The sequence below is a fragment of the Vespula vulgaris genome, chromosome 6, assembly GCF_905475345.1.
Source record: "Vespula vulgaris chromosome 6, iyVesVulg1.1, whole genome shotgun sequence".
NCBI lineage: Eukaryota > Metazoa > Arthropoda > Insecta > Hymenoptera > Vespidae > Vespula > Vespula vulgaris.
Window position 1 is genome coordinate 5219754 of NC_066591.1, and position 22167 is coordinate 5241920.

Consider the following 22167-nt stretch of genomic DNA (forward strand, 5'->3'; position numbering starts at 1 on the left):
TAGACCCCAACGATATTTTACGTTAGCGCGCTAATAAAAATCCAACGCACGACGAACTACGACCTATCTCCCTTTCCCTCTTCTATTCTATTCTTCCATTCTACATCGATACGATTGATTTTTATTCATAAACAATCGAAATCTCCCGAGCCATCCGTAAACGTCAAATTTCTCAAAATAGATTTTGCTTGTTTCACTTGGGAAACAAATTTCCAAAAAGAGAAAGAGAGAGAGAGAAAAAGAAAGGAAAGATAAAAAAAAAATAAAAACAGAAAGGAACATAAAAAGTCTATCTCTCTCTCTCTCTCTCTCTCTCTCTCTCTCTCTCTCTCTCTCTCTTCCCTGAAACGAATCGAACAAGCCGTAATTCTGCGGTAGAAAAAAGGATAGAAAAGAGAGAAAAAGTGAAACACGAGTTAATAGCTCGAACTCGTCGATCGAGGATATTGCCGACGAAGCATTTTATACTCGAATATATCGAAAAGAAATACATAAAAGTCTGTGTGCTTATTCGTGTATTTTGAACCACTCCTCTCGGAAGTACGGGAAGGCTGGCACCACAAGGTCGTTCACAAGGCCTTTTTATTTCCCACGTTGGAAATCCCGTGGAAAAGTTTATTAGGCCGATAGATACGGGTGATAAAAACTTCCCACGGATTTATCGGATTCGACGAGAAGAGAGAGAATGAGAAAATATTCGTCCTTGGTGATACATAAACCAACTGAATATATTTCGTAATCAGCATGACCGACTGACTTGTCATGTTATTATATAATCGTATCAAAACAAAAAAATACTATCGTTCAATATCGGACGTGAGATAACTGAATCGATTTACTTAGACTCTCGATATTTCAATTTCGATAGAATTCTGAGAAGCAAAGCAAACATAAGAGCGTTTGAAATTCTGCGAAAAATGTTTGATGGTAGGGGATAACATAATAATTCGACGAGTCGAGTCGAATTCTCATCCTGAAAATATTAGAAAGAATTTTACTTTAAAAGAAGTAGCCTGAATATTAACTCACGATTGAAAGAGAAAAAATAAAATTTATGAAGATGAAAAAATATTCAGTGGTTGAAACTTTCTAATATAATCAGTAAAAAATTGCTCGTTAAATCTTAAGAACGTGGAGATCATTGATAACTCAAAGAGAAAGGCTTTTTACTCGACGTTAGTCAAGTATTGATCTATCTCTCTTCCTCTCTCTCTCTCTCTCTCTCTCTCTCTCTCTCTCTTACACGCACACTCATAATCGTGATAATGAGATAGATTAGAATTTCATCAAAGAACATCGCTTCGATGCGCTGCATTAAATGCTCTCCCTTTGTATCAGCGACGTCGGAGACGTGATTTAACTCTGAGCGCTCGTGTGTCCGTGTACGTATACATTCTTGTAGGTGTTTCATGCATGTCCTCGTCTTACTACGTGGGATTAAATTTACGAGATAGAAATGCGCCGTTAAAGACACATTTTCCAAGAAAATCCTTCTCCTATATACAGTCAAATCCGTCACGATTAAAACGTATTATATGATGTATTTTTTTCCTTTGCGACTTAAACGGCTCATAAATAGAGAAATATACGTGATGATGTTGGAAAACAAGTTCTTGAGCGAATCAAGAAGACGAAGTAATGAGGTTTTTCAAATGGAGTGAATTTCCCTTTCATTACGCTTACCTTCCTGCTAGTCTCTGAGAGATTTTTTTTTCGAATTCCTCTAAACAGAGTATAAAGCAGAAAGAAAATAGAGAGGACGATAAGAAGAATGTCATAAGGAAAGATGAGGATGCATAAAGAAAAAACAAAACGAAATTAAAACGAGGAATGTTTCTTTCTCCGAAAAGAAAAGGAAAGAGTAATTACCTAATTTTCACATTTGACCGAAATTATAATGTGTTTCTCTCATTTAATGTGTTTCTCTTTCTTTCCTTCTTTCTCTCACGTTTTTGATAAACATGTAAATATGATGCAGCATAAGCGTTATTATTCATGTTTCTCAATTATAATATGATATAAGCGTATGATTATGTGTTTCGCATAGAATAGAAGAAAAAAGAAAACGTAAAAGTATGAAAAATTGGAAGATAGAGAAATAGGGGAACTTGAGCAAAGAGAAAAAGAAAGAGATAGAAAAAGAGAGAGAAAAAGGTGGAGAAAGAATTTACTTAAAATGTCCGCGACAAACCGGTCCAATTATTTTTCACGTCTCGTCTTGGACAAAATTACCATCGGGTACTTTTCCCTAAGGTTCTTTGCATCTTCCAATGGCGTGACTTCGTCGAGGTTCGGCGAGGATGCGAGTCAACCGATAATTTACTTTTTCTATTCTCCTCTGCTCAAGTTACTCTCTCGATCTTGCTTCTTCTTTGCTTCGTCTTCGTCGCCCTTTTTTTCTCCGACCCCTTCTTGAAAATTTAATCGCGGGGAACCGTGACGTTGCCCTTAATACGATTCTTTACCACATCTTCGGTTCTTTTCGCCCTTCCTTCGACGAAACTTTTCGATCGATCCACCTCGAGTTCCCTGAAAATTAAAATGAATTTCTAAAGTATTAATGAGAAAAATTATAAACAGAACACATAAAATAATAAGTATTTAATTATTCGTTCAATATAATGGAGTATAATCAGAAAAAAGCTTTTTATAATCTCTCTCGATTCGCAACGTACCTATGTTCCACTATTTGCATAGAGAGATTCGCGAAAAAGGGAATGAGATAAAAATATCTCTCTAATAATTCTTCGCCAAGAGATATTAAAAGTTTCGTTGAGCGTTCTTATACTTTATATTTTTTCAAAGAAGAAAAAATAAACTCGACAACACGTCGATTAAATATTTGTAACGCGGTAGATTTGAATTTTAATCGTAATCAATTTTAAATCAATTTAAAATTTTACGTAATCCTTAGGTTAAATAATTTCGAACATAAATTTGATGCTAATAACGATTTGATATTAAGTAGCCGATAAAAGGTTACAAGATACGATCTAAAGTATTGTGCTTTAATATAGCATGTATTTTGCATTGATTTTGTTAATATAAGATGCCTTATCGGCTCACGTCGACATTATTCTGGAATTCTGCTTGCCCTCTCTCTCTCCCTCTCTCTCTCTTTCTCTTTCTAGATTTCTCCTTTTAGGTTTAAAGGAAAGGTTTAAAGGGAGAACGATAAGAGGATATCCTCTCGGTGTTATAGCATGGTAGATACGATTTTATCAAAATGGCCCGAGGACATACTGGGGGGCTTATTCCCCAGAGATTTCCGTAAAATGCATTGTCTATATATACTTCATACCCATCGTCGGGATGTTAAGATACTAACCGTTTTACGATTTTCTCTGTACCTTTGGGATATGATACGCTTTTAAGTTATTTGCGAGCGAATGATACATCGTTTAATATTAGTTACTTCTTTTTCTCTATTTCTCCTGCAGATAAATTACGGTAGAATAGTTAGAGAACACTATATGCTCTTTTAACGAGCTAAACTTTTTTATCGTGCATACGTAAATAAGTATCCAACGATAAATTCTTCATGCTTATCATTGTAAGTTTATTCTAAATATAAACCATGTCTGTTTTTTCTCTTTTTGTCAGCAGAATCAAGTGCAAGCATCGTCATGAACCAACAACTTTGGTACTCCACAATGATGACTTCGATAGCCTTGGCTACAGCGATACTGGTGATGACCGAATTCTTGACGAGCGGACGACTTACGAACGCTGTACTCGGTACGAGGTAGCTTGTCCGCGACATTAACGAGAACATCACTGCCACTGTCTGATCCGAATACATCGTCCATGTAAAACCTAGTAGTCTAGGGCTTCCAGTTATGTATGTTACTATGTATTGAAGTAGATAGTCGAATAACGATGATTTTTATTGGAAACGAATGAGACGGAAGAAGATGACAACAACAAAAACAAAAAAGAAAATAAATTAAAACAGCCTGACGACGACGATAAAAAGACGGTGACACGTCGCTTTAAGAAAAAGACCCCATTGTAAAATCGACGACGACCTATTATACATAACGCAGTTACTTTTGAACATGTTATCTTTTTGATGTAAATTGTTGATTAAGAAGAGGCAAAAAAAGGTGAAGGACGAAGGATGATCGTTCGTTAAAGTGAAGCAAGTATATAAAAACGAATGAAGAAAGGTGCCCGGTGAAAGAGGGAGGAATGATGTGCGTCGGGTGACTATGAGTTCTGGCGAGAGAGGAAAATGTTGGACAATCAGGAACTATTTTCGATTTCCTCTCCCACTTACGTCGAAATATGTACGTCTAACTACTGCCTCTCCGCGAGACCCGAGTTGTTCTCTCAGATTTTCTCTTCTACGTTAAGGATACGCCAATGTTCAGCGACGATGAAAAAAAAAAGAAAAAAAAAACAAAAAATAAGGGTAGATTATAAAATTGAGATAATCCTCGTAACGATCGGTATATTATAACGTTAGCGCAGCTACGGCGAGCGGCAACGTTTGGCTCGATATCCGCTCCTTTTAAGACGCCTAACAGTGAATGCGAAGAAAGAAACGATAGGTACTGGTTTGTAATCTGTACAAATTGTAATAAATTACAGTACGAACAATACTGATCGATGTTCTTTCTTTCTCTCCGTTTTCAAGTCTTCCCATTTGTTTTCTGTATCTTCGGAAAGAGAGTGGATAAAAGGGAACGCTTTAACGATTATTATATCGATAAAAGTTCTCTCTTTAATAATCGGATATTACAAAGTACAGTACTCGTTTTAAACGTTTTCCATTTCAATAAAAATCGAAGTACTCCAGAGAAATAATGAAATAGTGCTTTGCAGCTTTTATCAAGCCTCAAGAAAAGAGCTATATTTTCTTTTGTAAGATGATCAATTACAAATAGTACAGGAATTGAGAAATTAATATATGATGTAATCAAATAATATCCACAAATAATATATATATATATATACATTTCATTTAGAAAAAACCATGTAATTGTAAGTATTGCTTGTTTCTTAAAGAATTTTTTATCGTCTTACATAATAATCGACGAATTCATCATAATACGTTTCTACAAAGTGATTTTAGATGTTAAAATAAGTGAAGGTTGTTAAATTATATGATTCAAGTTTAGCACCACTTATAGGACTACTTATGTTCACCAGAAAAAAAAGGAACGTATTTCGCCCTCTCTTTTACGAAATGGATACGAAGAAAGGTAGGCTATAAGCGACGATGACCATGGTGATGGCGACATTGGTAGTAGGACTACTGCCAGTGATGATGGTAGTGGTGATAGTAGTATTAGTGGTGGTGTTAGTACCGGTGAATTGAATAAAGTAGCGGAAACGAAAATGAGAACGTAACTGGAACCACCATGGAATTGACGTTAATCAAGAACACGCAGACGACCGTAAAGGAGAACACGTAGCCATTTGGTCCATCTGGCTTCTCGACGAAATTAAAACCCCTCGCTGCGCACGGTAAGTTCAGACCCGTACACGTATCCGTCGTATCGTGCACGTGCCTGTGTTCTTCCCTTCGAAAAAAAAGAAGGAAAGAGAGAGGGAAAGAGAAAGAGACGAACTTTCTTTATAGGGAATCGTGTAATTTCGAGGGAAAAAGATCCTATATTGGAATATCACGCAAGACAAGTTTGGTTTCGAGGTATCGTTTTCCCTTTAGATGAAAGAACGGATCTTAGAGTACAAACAAAGTAACCTAAAGTAGACAGAGTAGCGTGAATGTATATAATTCAAATTAAACCTTGCACCACGTTGAGCTATTTTTGAATTAATCGTGATATCGATATTTTTATATTTTCTCAAATTCATCATTTTCGTCGAATACCTTTTTATAATTTCCAAAAGATTCCTCGACACATGACAAGATATTTTTCTAGCTAATTATTCTCAAGGTATTATTATACTGTTTCGTTGTACAATGAGAGTACGAACTATGCATAAAAGACAAGCTGTTCTTCGTTAATTAACGAGATTTACTTTTTCCTGCTTTTTCCAATTTGACTTGCAAAGAGAGATAAAGAGAGAAAGAAAGAAATTCTAAGGAAAAATATCTCTTTCATCTTCGTTATTACCTTAAAAACAAACTACAAATAAATCACGATCATATATATATATATATATATATATATATGTGTGTGTGTGTGTGTGTGTTCGTGTTGGGTGCGTGTGTAATGATAATCATTCTTTAACGATAAACATGAAAAAGCATTTAGTTTTACAGGAAATAATAACATTGGTCATAGAACGACTCCTTTGCTTTTCATTTCAAATCTAAAGTGCTATTTCGGTTTACTTTGTCATTAATTTATATGCCAACATTTCTTCGTTCAGGCACGACCAGAACTTAAACCATAAAACGTTACCAAATAACTGCACTAAACTGGAATGCTGCATTCTCTCTCTCTCTCTCTCTCTGTCTCTCTCTCTCTTTCTCGACGAAGGGTGGGAATCTACGACAAAGGAACGGCGAAATAATTAAACGTCAAGTAAGTAAAACAAAGAAATTCTTACGAGCGACGATTTGTGAGAACGAAATTTAACCGGGTCATTCGGTCAACCTTCAACGCTTATGCTTTCTTCTTCTTCTCTGTATTTCCATTCTTCGCAAAGATGAATTACCTTTTCCATTTTTTTTCCTATACAATTACATATATATATATATATATATATATATATATATATATCGTGTGTGTGTATATATATATACCTAAAACAGATATAGAAAGAAGAATCTATGTCGATAATCTCCAGAAAGAGAAAGAGAGAGAGAGAGAGAGAGTTTATTAAGCGAAGCTTTGTGCTCTTTCGATAATTGGCGAATTAATATCTCCCTTGGGATATTAAGGGTGGAATCCTCTTGAATCCCTCGAACTATGGACTTATCGTAAGGCTCGGTTTTGGACACCTTATCCGATAGAAAGTTTATTCCTCTTTCCATCCAACTCTCTCTTTCTCCCTCCTCTCTCCCTCGCTCTTTCTAGAACTAAAGCTATCAATTATTCTTAGCCAAGAGAATCTAGTCGTGTTTCATCGTCGGCGAAGGGACAGAAACGACGTACGAAACCACGAATCGCTGGTCTGCAGTGCTACTTTAATCCGACTAGACTCGTTGCAATGTGTCGGCTTAGGCAAGAGAATAGCCAAAGGTCCTACCTTCCTTCCGCTTTTCTCGTACAAACAAACTCGAATAATTTCCGCGCTCATCTCCCTTTCTCTCTCTCTCTCTCTCTCTCTCTCTCTCTCTCTCTCTCTCTCTCTCTCTCTTTCTCTCTTCCTCTCTTTGGTCCACTCACGTTCTCAATGTCTCGAGATGCAAATTTAATGAGTTTTAAAGTCCTTCGCTCTATTATCATGTGTATACCAAATCTAAGGAGATAATCGGAGGAACGTATTCCTGAAGAATTAATTATTAGAATCCCAAGAGCTTCGCACTTTAAAATTGTTTCAAAATCCTGGGAAAGATTTTTAATCAGCGAGCGTAAATTCACGAAAAATTTATTTCTATTAAAAATGAAATGTTACAGACATAGGGACAGGGAGCTAAATTAATGAATCGTAAAAAGAGGAACTCGGATGTACATACAACGCTTTCTTAGTAGTAGTGTGAAACGAATGAATTATTAACTTAATGAAAAAAGTCAAATCTTCGTTACAAGTTAATTCTTTTTTTTTCACAATTAACAGGATTAGAGTAAAATTCATGAAAATAGACTGAAAGGATTATTTCTATTTCTTTTCTCTTTTCTAAATTTTATATTTTTAAAACGATCTTTCGCCGTTTAGAAATCATCGACAAAAAGTTTACGTTTCTTGCGAAACAATCGAAGTGAGTTTAAACGTTTCCTCTTATGATTTTTATTCTCGTGATAAGATCCTTCTCTTCGCGAGAAAAACAGTCATCGATATCCGCCGTTATGGGAAATCCAATAAAAGAAAATCAAATAGAAAGAAAAATACACGAAGATTCTTCGAGTAGGGGAATGAGAAACGTAAGAGAGGCCGATGAACCCTACATTGATCCGACTCATATAAGTACAAAACATAAATAGACTTTTTGAAAAGATCGACAAATTATATTAACGTGATAATCTCTGTAAAATTTTCTGTAATCTCCGTATCTGATTTTTTTTACGTTTGAAATAATTCTCAAAGCACGATAAAGAAAATGGAAAAGAAACAGAGACAGAGAAAAAGAGAGTCACAAGAAGATACAAACGAAAGAGAAAGAACGAAACGATAGAAAGGAAAAAAAGTAAAATGAGAATGAGAGAAAGAGAGAAAAACAAAGAAAGAAAGTCATGGAACGAGAAGGTAGAAGTTGCCGGAGTTACGAGCTGATAACTCGAGCGTTCTATAAACCAGTGAGAGTCATGACAAATATTTGTCTTCGCGCTTTTTTCCCAGCGCCCTTTTTGCGTCTCGTCTATGATATTTCAAGAACTATAGAAAGAGAGAGAGAGGGAGGGGGAGAGAGTGAGAGAAAGAGTGGGAGAGAGAGAGAGAGAGAGTGAAAGGTGGAAAGAGAGAAGAATGAAAAGGGAGAATTTCATTGAGCAGAATTCATGATAAATGAAATATTTAATCACGCGAAATGAGTAACCCGCGTTCCATATTTAAAATGCATAAATCGAACATTGCCCAATGATTATTGAAAAGCCGACTAGATTTTCCGTTCTGTAAAATTACTGATAAATAATTTCTCTTTATCATTCAAGATTTTTTCGGTGTAGGTACATTCGAAAGTTTAATTATTTAAATGAACACGTGCGTTTGAAAACAAATGCGAATGGAAAATCGTGTTAAAAGAAATTGTATTATCTGTCTTCTTGAAAGGAACAAAATTGAGAAAAAAAGAAAATTAAAAAATCGCTTAGATACGGACAAAGGATGCTTTCCAAGATACGTTGCCGGTGCACGTAACTCGCGTTCGACAAGGGAAATTTCGAATTCATTCGCGCGTATTGGAGAGCGATCGACAACGAGCCGGTTAAAATGCAAACGGCCTCAAGCCGTGCGATAAGCGATAAGCGTTGCTCGCTCGGTAAAAAGGAAAAAAGGCAAAAACTGTTCGTGCAAAAAGATATCGTTAGCACCGTTTTTTTCAACTCCCGTTGCATCCCGAACGTCTATTTTCGACCCGGCCAAATTAATACCTTTTTAAGGCGAACACGGGCATTACGATATACATACATAGGTATGTACGTAGCCATAGTGCTGGAAAAAACATCGTCCTGGAGGTAAAGGACAGGCAAAAAGAGAAAAGAAAGGTTTAATCCAAATCGTTCTAATTAGTAAAACTTTTTACGTCTTTCGACCGATTTGCCTAGCTGCGGGGATTCAAAATCCATTAATTAATTAGGATCGCGAAAGAGAGAAAGAGAGCATCGTAATCGCCCTTCCGAAAACTGCTCCGCGTAAATGCAATTCCACATTACGAAAAGTGCGACGAATTCGATGGGTTGGACTGCACCGGTCGTTTGCACTTTTAATTAAACATCGTGACAGAGCGGACGTAATTAATTGGTACTGCTAGCACTAGTACCACGTCCATCTCTCACTGCCTAGCACTGACTCTCTTTCTCTTTCCTACACAATTTCTCTCTCTCTCCCTCTCTCTCTCTTTCTCTCTCTTACACAGATACACACATATTCGCGAGAAAGTACGTTTCTACGGACTTAAATTCCAGCTTCGACTAGGCGAGCGAATGGATTTGAAAAAGACGTCGAGTGGATATGCGTGGCGCCGTACGCGACGACGAGGAAAATCGTTCGACTTGTTCTATAGAAAAGCTTTCAACCCCCTTCCCGTTCTTCCACCAATAAAGATGACGCACTTTTCCCCTCCGTCCTTCTTCACCTCTCTTCTTTCTCTCCTTCAATCGCCCTATTCTCTTGAAAGATACAAATATTTGCTGCTTTACGCGTCTCTTGTCGTAAGTCGAATCGATCGATCCGAGTGCATTCGAAAGAAAAGTATTCTCTCTATTTTTTTTGTTTTCTTTTTCAAAACAGCAAAGATCGCGCAACAAAGAATTCAAACTTTAAAAAAAGATAAGCAAAGCACGTATGCAATCAATAATCTGACGAGCTCGGAAGGAAAACTGGAACGATCGCTAGGATGCTAATGTAAGCGTGATCAAGCGTATCTTATCGGGAAGTCGCTTCTACATAGAAACGGCCTGTTATCAGAAGAAGATGAGGAGAAAGGAGAGAGAGAGAGAGAGGGAGAGAGAGAAAGAAAATATAGTAGTTAAGGGAGCAGAAACGAACTAGGTTGCATTTGAAGCTTTCAACCGCGTATTCGTCGTCAGCGTTATAAACCAATCCGTCACGATTAGTTGTTTCTAACTTGATGCGGTCGTAGTTTCGTAAACTGACAGCGAGCGACCGTTCTATTCGGCTTATGCGTGCATGAATCACCATGGCATTAATACCGATATGGGCCGGTTATTGCAATTCAACTCGAAATGACGTCCCATCACCGACCTGGCAGGCCTCAACGAACATTTATCGTTGATATATCAATCCCGGAAGTCTCTGAGAGAGAGAGAGAGAGAGAGAGAGAGAGAGAGAGAGAGAGAGAGAGAGACGAAAAGCGAAATGGAAGAGGGTGGTAGTAAAATCTCTACGGAGTTAAACCAATGTGATAGTGGTTGTGCGTGGTTTGCAAGCGCGAAATGATATTCGTGCTGTGCCGATGAAATTATTTGTCGGTGACGTTGCGTTTTAGGGCGGGACGAGCAGCAAGAGAGCGTACGACACGCTGACCACCTAACACAGGCTACGCGCGGTATTATTGTTGATCGATCCGTTTACGCCTAGCGTGAACGAACGCGCGCGCTCCTTCCGTTCGACGGAAAACCACCCCTATCCGCGGAACGACGCTTGTTTGATAATCGACACGACCGCGAAACTTCCTCGGTTTTCGAAATGAATGATCTCGATGCAGTCTTCTTGTAAAGATGCTTTCGAGATACTCTATTCTGAAAAAAGTTATAATTTAATCTTTTAACTGAGATGAATTTTTTTTAATCGCTAAACGTGAACGTATGAAATTGATTCTGATTAAAAGTAAAATGATACAGATGAAAACTTTTAGTAAAAATAAAAAGTAAAATTTAATCGTAAATACTTATAATGATTCTTAACTCAAACAACAGTAAGAAACAAGTTATTTATTTTTTCTTTCTTCGAGAGTGAAGTTAAATCTTCTTAACTAGTTAATTCGTCTTCTTGAGTTAACAAAGTAGTTAACAAACAAGTTACGAATTTTGCGAAAAAATATGTATATTACGAGGTATTATAGGATAACTGTATAAAATGAATAATATAATTGTAATAATTTATTTTAATAAATACAACCATCTTTTGATTTTTACTAAATGTTCATTCCATGCAGTTTTTATTTCACGCGAATAAAAATCGAAGTTTCTCCAGTAACAAAACATACTAAAGAAAAAATCGATATAAGTTTTAAAAATATTTATTCTACGTAGGTTCATGAAAAAAAATTTTATTTGTACTTCAAAGTAATCAAATTTTCCCTATTGATTGGTTCAAAGTTAAAGCAATCGTGTCAATGAAAATCTCATTTTTATCATATTTTAGATATTGCAACACCAACCATAAATTCAATAAAGATTATAGAGGTTTATATTTTCTGACCGCGTAAACAGAGACCTCATATAAAAGTACCGTATAAACCGTGGAATAATTTATTGCATATAAAAAGAACGCGCGTATAAAAACTACCGCGTACCATCAGTAGACGAATGTAAAAGGTAAAATTTAAATGTTCAACAAAAATCTATTTACCATAATAATAATAAATAATCAACAAGGAGGACATGAGATAAATCGATATTTTAGATCTCTCGTAATCCGCTTCCAGGATATACAAATATCTGTATATGATAATTAGTACAAAATTGCTTTAAATAAATAATCTCGAGGGATCATGGGACAAACTGAATTACACAAAATCGAGTATCTAAATAATGGCAATGTATCCCCAGTGATTCTTTTTTGACAAATATTATAATTATCTTGATATCAAAAGAAGTCCAGATAATCGCTTTGTGATACCCGATCTGTGTCAGTTCCTCGAAAATGAGTCCTTTGAGAATTGGGATTACACTTAAATTGTAGTAATTATAGATCGACACAACAAATTTTATCATACAAACGGAGAAACAGAGTCGCGTGAGAAAACCGGGTTATTACAGAAAACGGGACGATATAGTTGTTTAAGTATTTGAAAAATTGGATTTTGAGTTCTGATAATATAGAAGATTGAAAGATAAAGAGTTGAGTCTGATTAATCTAATATAACTAATATTAGAAAAATATTGAAGGATCAGAATAAAATAGCTATCCAATCATCGATTTTTGAAAGAAAAAGAATTTGCGAGGAAACTTATTTCAAAATTTCCTATACGTTTATCAGTATAAATCGTAATTCTATATCGGTTGATATCAGAAGCAGTATCATCGATAAAATCGCATTTTTACAGAATGCACTATATACATATAGATGAGTCAAAATGACCAGAATGATACGTAGCTTGACTTGAATTATAAACACTCATATTCTCGTATAGTGTTGTATATAGTTGCATAGTCATGTATAAAATCATAAAATTATATTTTCTTAATATATTATTACTTCTTGGATATTATTTAAATATGTTACCATATTTATTTAAAATGATTAAAAGAAATTCAAAGACTGTATTTCAAAATCACGATTCGTGGAAAATGGTCTATTTGCTCTACAGCAGTATATTTATTCGTATCGTCGTCATGGGAATTACAGCTATGTATGCCCAACGACTAAGACGAACCATACACTAGTTCTCTCTCTCTCCCTCTCTCTCTTTTTCCCACCACAATCGTAACTATTATCATTAGCATAACACCATGCGATGATACTTTGACCGAAGTGTAAATCCTGATGAGAGGACAAAGCCGAAGAGAGGTTCAAGCGAACAGCTCAAGCTTGACAGGTACCAGGCCACTTCATCAATGATGTTACTCGTCATACGAACGAAGAGAGCGAATACGAATGCAAGGACAGGCGTTAATTAGCCATAGCGCAATAGTAATGCACCGATTGATACGTAAATGGAGTGAGCAATTATGCGATGGAGTAAACAACAATCCGACCTAGTTGCCTACACCGCAGTCGTGCCAACAAAGCGACCTATACACCGCGTAAATCTACACCATCCCTTCTCTCATCGAGAAGGATGAATATGGGCTCAGAGGGAGAAGGGACTAATGTAACGAAAGCTTCAAGCTCGTACCACGTCGCTGTTCCACCTCTCGCCGTCGACATGCGAACAGATAGCCACTACCCTACCTCTCACACATACCACGAAATGGCTCTCGAAATTGCAATTACGATGGTCCCCGCCAGATCTCTAATTGGCAAGAAGCTGCCGGCGGGCGACGATCGATTTCATCTCGATATGTCGACTGATTTCTCTCTCGAAGACCCAATCGCCAATGGATCCGTATCTCCTGATCGTTCTCTTTCTAGCTGTCTCTCTATCTCTTCTTCTTCTTGCTTTTAGTTTAAGCTCTGAAAGGTCTTCTCAAGCTTTACATTAATCATTCATCAACGCATTCTCATGCTCTAAAGGCATTAATTATTTATCCATGTATAAATGCGAGTAAACGCATTGAATTATTGTTCCTTTATAGGAAGATTATAGAGCAGAAGATGGTAATATACGAGAGAGTGATAATATAGGAACCGCTATAAACTTTAACATATTGATTTAACATATAATAGTGATTCCGCTACACTACATCTAAAAATTCATTCTAATATCCTCATCATTCACTTTATAAATGATGGCTAAATTAAATATGTTTTTATAGTTGTCAATATTTTTACACTTGAAAATTTTTACTTACTTATGAATTAGACTCCCTCTGTTGCGAAATTGACCAAGTATTTACTTATCTCATTTAAATTAGGTTTTCAAATAACACTTAAATAATTCTTTAAAATGATGTGTTTCAATCCCCTGGAATCGCATTCGTATGTGAATTATTTTAGATTAAACACAAATACGGCAAATAATGATAATATGGGACTCGTAAAGTTCTATTTCCCATGTGCCTGATTGGGCATATTTAGCTCGTTCTGAATGTCATACAGATATGTTACGCGTGTGACTTATTTTCCTGGAATCTATAAATCTTTATAAATCTTTATTTTGATTGGACTAATATGTAGACTGATTATATTATTCATACTCAAGATGATATATTGCTGTTTATGTCCATTTTAATATCTTTTCGTATTTTTTTATGTATTTCTATTGTTTATTTTTATGATTTGTGTATCAAATATTCTTTTTGAACATATTTAATGCTATTGCCATTCAATTTTCTCAAACTTAAATTTCTCCATTACTTTTGATTTTTTTGCTATATCTTTTGACTAGTTTAATTTTTTATTTTAATACTTCCGAAATATAGAAGACAAGCACTACACGAAAGAGTAGTGACATTAGATAAATTATTACCACCAATTTGCTTGATTTAGAGACCGATAAGATAATTCTTATATTACCACCTTCTCACTATACTGATGTATAGTGCTTATGGATATCTTAGTATGATACTCAAAGAATCGCATAAAAATTTAATTTAAAAAAATTAATTTAAGTATTTAGGAAAAAGAAAAGATTATCTATTTGATCGATCGATTTTTATGGCAAAATTAATGAAGTAGCACGCATATGAATGGAATTAAAAGAAGAGGAAGGTTGGGATGTAATGAAAAATAAAGTAAAAGTGGAGGAACGATGAGATACGAAAAAATTATAGCAGAGCATGTAAAATGCGTTGCAAATTGAACGGCACCATTAAATAATTTAGGTGCAAGTGGCGTTGAAAGGCGAAGCGGGCCGTATTTTTCGCTTCAACATTTTTATCCCATTGACGCGGCAGAAGCGTTGCGGAGAGAAGCGCGTGCGTTCTCTCCTGTACCCCTTCCGCGAAACGGGAAATTATATTTCTATTACGCACAGCCTGTATTTAAGCCATTATGCGTAGCCGTTCCTGAAATTTCATGCGAGAACGCGATTAATACCAAAGTAAATGCTTGGAGTAAAAAAAAAGTGCTCCAAGCCAGTCAAAACGGTTGACGTCGACAACGAGGAAGAAGATAAAAAATAATAAAATATTACAAATGATGAAGCGAATAACAAAGAAAATAAAAATAATTAACTCCACGGATCAATTACTCTTTTTTTGTAATTAGTAAAAACGTGGGAAATAAAAAATCAGACAATATCAATATATCTTATTCGGTATGGATTTAAACATGTTTATTGGGGGAAAAAAGAAGATACAGACAAGATTTTCATTAATTGTCGGCAAAAATATTAAATTCCAACGTGATGGAGGAAAGACTAGTCTATAATGTAAAATGAAATTTCCTCGAAAGACGCTAAATTTATCCGTCGAGTTTCACTGCTCCTGCCGTTCACTCTCTCTCTCTTTCTCTCTCGTTTACTTGCTAGTCACACTCGTAATCTCGTCTCTTGTCACTTCCATGCGTTCATTCGCTCATTTTCTATTTTCTTTTTTTAAATCTAATCTCGACGAATATATATCATTAAACGAATATAAAAGCGAACAGAAGAGAATCCAAATCTCTCGGTTTATAACTTTGTAATTGAAAAGTACAATTTAATGGCTTTCTATAAGTTAAAGTAACACACATTAAAATAACGATTAAAAGTAAGTTAATCAAAGCCCCCGTAAAACTTCAATGTTCGTTGAAAAGGCGTCAAGTCGTAGATAAATACGTAGGGTAGGTACTTTTAGCTTTAATCCCTCTTGTCCTGGCTGGAATTACGGTAACAATATGCGAGCGCGTATTTCTTCGTAATCGTGTGCCTCTTTCTATGCATAAGCGTACAATTTATCGTGCACGGAAAAACATACCGTACACCGAAAATTCTCTTTTAGGATAGCGCGAGAGAAAGACAGAGAGAAAAAGAGAGAGAGAGAGAGAGAGAATTTATTTTCGTCGTTGCCGTTGTTCGCTCCAAAATAAATTTTAGCCATGAACGTTAATTACATATGCGTTTACGGTAAGGAAAACCATCCTGAATAAGAAAGAAATTCTTAATAAATCTATCGTCGAGACGAATAAACGAAACGATCTAATAAATAAAAAAATGTATTATGGCCAAGTACCACCCATAGAGAGTTGACACGTTGCGACCGACCACGAAGACGACGAAGACAATGGCTAGCATCCAAAAATATTCGTCGACAAAAATCTCATAGGTTATTTCGTCGCGACTGCGGAATGCTCGTCCGTTTGTTCGTTCGTTTGCCAAAAAGGAGGTTAAAAGAGAAGGAAGTTTTCTTTACTCTCCTTTCTTCTCCAAGTATATCCACATATGTGCGCACATAAGTATGCAGTTTTCATCGACGGAAGGACGAGGAGACATCGGTAGAATTTATTCTCTGGTCCACTTCGACGCTCGACCTCATCGTGACTCGATTCGCGAGCAATGCACTACCGACTATAACTTGTTTTCTATTCTCATCGTCCTTCTTATATCGCGTCCCATGATTATACGTGACTGGTACCTCTTAGCAATTGACTTCCTTTAAGAAAGAACATATCTCTCGATCGCCAAATCGAAACGCTGCGAAAACATTATCGGAAATCTCGGTACGTATAGGTACATTTTTTCCAGCTTGATTTTCTTAGTACGTTTTGAAATAAGTATCCCCTTATTCTCTTTACGATTTATACGATCCTTACAATTCTTTTCTTTTTTAAATTATTATAAAATGTATATGTAAAAAGTAACATTACCTATATACGACAATAATTATAAATTTATAACGGATGGGAAACACAAAATAAATGACATGAATAATCAATGTTTCATCTTGTAATGAATCAGAGAATAATATGAAAATGAAAATAATAAAAATCCAAACAATTTAATATAAAAACGGACGATAAAAAATACTATAAGAAAATACTAATTCAGCGATCATCGAAATCTCGTCTTCAAAACAGCTCGCGAACTGGAATCGCTCGTTTTGCATATCAAAACGCAATAATAGCCAAGAGAAAACGAGCCTTGGCGATAACTCGCGCATTAAATGGTAATCCCTGCGATAATCGCAACGTCTACTCGAAAAGTGAAAATCCGGCGAGTATTTACATTTCACGAAGCATATGCGGCGAGTCTTCTCTTCGTTCTTCACCTCCCTCATCTTTCACTCAACAGGCGAATTTGCTGGTATCGTTTAAATGTGACTACACATACATGGCTTTCTCTCTCTCTCTTTCTCTCTCTCTTTGTCCGTCTGTCTCCCTGTCTCTATATGCATATAAAACCCTCTTGGCTTGCTTCGCAACGAATGGAAGTTTCATGTTCAGAGATTAAATACGCATTCCGCGTCAATGTACCGCGTGTGTATTTCGTGCCGGACAATTCTAAATATGGGAGAAAACTAGTGGTAGTGGTTAGCTTTCGAACATAATTCCACAGTAGTTTCATACGTAGATAGCACTGAATCTAGATAATTCCTAGAAAGAGCCGAATTATCTACCGAGAGGTCCTTTAAACTCATTTTCTCCCTCTCTCTCTTTAACTTTTCTCTTTCTTCCATCTCCTTTCACCCTTTTTGACTCCTTATCTCCATCGACTTACTCTCTTCTTAACCCTCTCACCACCACCAGCAGCACTTTCTCTATTCCAGAGGCTGACTTGCAATTACAGTTTTCCGAGGAGGCCTCCCTTCTCTGACCCATGAACGCTCATTAAAATTACATCAACGTCAGTGTATAGAGAGAGAGAGAAAGAGAAAGAGAGAGAGAGAGAGAGAGCAGCACCTACTTAGAGTAGCAACGCGCTGAAATGCGGTTAGGGATTTCCGACAGGCACTCCGAAAGCCACGTCGTCGTTCACTGTTGCCTCTCGGACCGGTCTTCACTGTTGTATAAATGTGACGACGTCAAAGGATAACGTAGCTAGTCATTTCGCGAGAGAAAGTGCTCGATTTGCGTCTTCTTGAACAATGACTTTTGCTGATTTTCACGCTGTCAACAATCTCGTAGAAACGATACAGAATTGTATTTAGGCGTCTCGATGATAAATTATATTCAGTACGTCGTTAGAAACGAAAGGGAATGAACGATATAATCTCTACACTTTCAGGAAGTAAAAGAAAGAGAGAGAGAAAGAGGGGGGAGAGAGAGATTGAATATCGATCAGGATCGAGAAAACAATAATTTTCGAAGATACTTTTGTACGATGAAAGACCTTCGTTGAAAATTCATCATCAAGCTCGACGCCATGATCGAGATATCTGATTCAACATCAACGAAATAATTTAGTTCGGAAAAGAGATCTAAAGGAAAAATGCTAAAGAAGAATTTCCGCTGTAATTCCCTCTTTCATGCCTTTCAAAGAATCCCCTTTAATCCTCGGAACGTTCGACCGTACGTGTCTTCCATGTATGCGCTTCATATATTCGTATATGTACACTCCTGTATCTATATATACATGTACACACTCCTGTGTATACATGGATCTATATATACATACATATACGAAACTTATACATCAAACACGTTGTGTCTGCGTCTGTATTTTAATTATCGCACGAGACGGTACGATAGGTCGAAAAGGTTTCCCTCTTTTAATAGACTATCATATGCCGATTCATAAAACAATATTTTCTAAAGAGTTAGCTTTGTGTTTCGATATAAAATAAAATCAATTTATATCTCGATATTCTTTTCTACCAATATTCAATTTCATTTTATAAAATAAAAATAAAATATACGCGTACTCTAATTAAAAGAAAAAGGCAATATTTTGAAGAGAAATGAAATTTTTTACGAAATAGCAACATTTGGCACATGGCTTAATATTCTAATCGAATTTGAAGGAAGGAAATACTCCGGAAGGTTCTTCTTGCAAAATTGAATATACAATATGAATTTAATTTTCAAGAAAATATCTTTTCATCCTTAATAATATCCGATATTTACCCCGTTTTAAAAAGAAGTCTTAAATGAAGCTTTCTCGTTATCTTTTCGCAAAAGTAGCACCTTTATTCGATAAGATAGACCGGAGCTTTCTAACTTTTTCACTTTTACGTCATCCCCTGGCTACTTTCTCTCTCTCTCTCTCTTTCTCTTTCTCTACCTCTCCATCGTGTGAGCCAAGCTATCGGCCGTTAGAGTATCAAGTTACGTCAATGTCATTGATAACCCAAGTCTGCTATTTCTCATCGGAATCCATCAACCCGGCCCGCTTTTCTTTGAGAGAATTCGTACTCTTTCTGACTAAAGGACGTATTATCGATGTATATCCTCTCATCCCTTTTCGCAGTTTCACGAAGTCCAGAAAAAGAGAGAGATGAATTTTATCACCTCTCGCGCGAATATCAACTGACGAGAATTGCCGTCGAAGTTCACTTTCGGCCTCGATAACCGGGAAAACGTGTAAAACTCGTGGAAGGAAGTGCACGTCGTTGCTCGTTCGAGCCTCGAAAAATTCAACGAACGAGGCTCGTATATTTGCTTGTAAATATCGTATAGTAAATCGACGTCCCAGCTTATTTTCCAAGCATCAATGAACGTGCAAGGATTCGCGACGAGATCGAATTTTTTTCCATAAAATTCAACATTTTGCAATACTACGAAGATATTCTTTAACGTGTGTACGATGAAAGTCGATTAAGTGATAAACAGGAAATAATTTTACGAAACTCCGATATATGTTATCCATTTACAATTTCCATGTAATATGAAACCTAATATGTATTAATATGAATAAATGAGAAAACATAATCGAGCAGAACGATCGATATCGAAGTAATGCGAAGTTATCCGATATCAAATTATCTTCTTAACTTTCCGTCATAGACAGTTACTTTAAAACTTCGTTAAGATGACAGTTACGTCGAAACTTTCTTTACGAGAGCCGGAGATAGAGGAAGAGAAAGACTTAACGTTATTATCTCGTGATAAAAAGCGACACATGCCACGTCATGCTTTTTCATATTTCTATAACAAATGGAAGGTATTAAAGGGCAATATACTACGACAGCATCGGCACGTTCGAGGCCGAAATCAAAAATAAAGGGAACACGTAACGGCTGGCACATCAAACGAATCGCATCTCTCGCGATTGAAAGCGAAGGCCCTCGAGATGGATTATCGAGACGTACCTCTGGCACTAGTATCGAAAGTCTGGCACGTCGCGTTCTGCCAATCGCTACAGTTCGCGATTTTCGCGCGAAAATTGCCGACGTGTCGCAGATTCGAATCGAATGAAATAATCCACGCCCGCGGATAAGCGATCGATAATGCTTCGAAATCGTTTCGTTTTTCATTTAAGAGTACGACAACATCTCTGTCCACTAACATAAAAAACATGCAAACAGACTTATAAATTCAACTAATCAATTATTGAACTAATCTATCATCTTTATTTCAGATCACTAAAGAAAAACCAAAAGCCTTTTCTAATAAATCATGCCATTTAAAAATTAAAAAAAAAACTTTTTTAGAAGTTTATAGAATCAGAGTGAGATTTTCTCTGAAATCATTTGAAATAGTTAAATGATCAAGTGTAAATTTTCATGCGGAAACATTATGATAAAGTTGATAATCCAACATTAAATTAAAATAATAATAATAATCATCATCATCGTTATTAAAATTAAGTTAAAAAATTGTGTTGTTTTATTACTTTGACTATATTAACATCTCTATTAATATTTGTTGAATATATTATATAATACATAATTTTATTTCTTCTTTAAGTGTTAAACAATAACTGTTCACAATAATTACTAAAGTGCCAATCAATAATTACATTTTTTTGATATTTACTTCCATAATATAATAAAATAATAAAAATAATTTTGTTTCTAAACCATAATACGTTATTACATTTTTCTAACGTTCCTTATAATAGTTCCCTTAGGCAAATTCAAAAAATATGGAATATAATCACATGACATATTTTTCGAGGCATGTTGGTGAATATTCAATAACTCGATCATTTATCCTAAATTAAAATTCAATGAAAAATTCATTAAAACAATGACAATAAACAACACTTCTATTATAACTATAAATAACACATTATTGTTTCTATTTCAATTTATAAAAGAAATCAAAGTTGAACGACTATCATTACTCGAAACTAGTATTCAAATTTCTTATGAAATAGAAACTGCGAACAACACGATGAATATAATCTTGCTTATCTTAATACTTGTTAAAGTATTGCGTGAGAGCGTAAATCGAAAAGAGTGTGAGAAATTCGCGAGCTGTGCGAGGGTAGAGGAGTAGAAGCATTGTGTTAATTCAGCATGAGCTTTGAGAATGCAAAGTTTTAGCCCTTCTCTCTCATATCGGGTACACGCATCAACCCAAGCAACACGGATATTCTCCTGTTGTAGCATCTCCTGAGTAAGGTACGTACGTATACACAACACCACCCTCTCTATGTCGTCTCGAACGGTACTATACGACTTCGTCCTATTGTTAGTTTCGCCTATTGTTGAAAACAATTTCGCAGAGCTCCTATAGAAAGGGCGTGCGGGTTTCGTCGGCGGAAAATGTCTCGAGCGAGCGCTCGTTCGTACACGATACGCGGAAATCGCGAATTTTGCGTTGTTGTTAGATGTCTCTTCTCTCTTCTCTATCATCTCTCTTTCCTCCTCTCTCTGTCTCTCTCTCTCTCTCTCTCTCTTTCTCTCTCTCTCTTTCTCTCTCTCTCTCTCTCTCTTTCTCTCTCTCTCTCTCTCTTTCTCTCTCTCTCTCTCTCTATGTCTCTCTTTATCTCATGTCGTACAGCTACCGCTGATGCAGGCAACAGGCCGCCTGACGACCGCGAGATTCACCGATAATAATACATCAGCTGAAATAACCAAATGTCCTGGACTATTGGCTTTTTGTCGATGCAATAGATTTCATCGAAATATAAATCGTCCAGCGGTACGGTAAATTAGTTGCAACTGCGAATACGATATACCTACATTTCTCTATGGGTGAAGCCGTAAGCGTGTTTCAACGCTTCATATTCACGCACGTGAGCATGAGATGATTCCGCTGAACATTCAATTCTCTTTAGC

At 36.2% G+C, this 22167-nt stretch overlaps 1 protein-coding gene and 1 long non-coding RNA gene across 3 annotated transcripts in view; one reads left to right on the top strand and one right to left on the bottom strand.

Moving 5' to 3' along the window:
* Nucleotides 1-4604, top strand: part of LOC127064728 (uncharacterized) — a 99540-nt gene extending 94936 nt beyond the window's left edge. The window contains exon 6 of one of the 2 annotated variants that reach the window (XM_050996232.1): nucleotides 3604-4604. In XM_050996232.1, the coding sequence (XP_050852189.1) occupies nucleotides 3604-3749 (146 nt within the window). In that variant the 3' untranslated portion in view covers nucleotides 3750-4604. The remainder of the gene's footprint in view (nucleotides 1-3603) is intronic. The other variant, XM_050996233.1, reaches the window with a different exon arrangement.
* Nucleotides 2238-22167, bottom strand: part of LOC127064735 (uncharacterized) — a 40842-nt gene continuing 20912 nt past the window's right edge. Inside the window, exon 4 of the long non-coding RNA XR_007781815.1 lies at nucleotides 2238-2529. This is a non-coding gene — a long non-coding RNA (uncharacterized LOC127064735). The remainder of the gene's footprint in view (nucleotides 2530-22167) is intronic.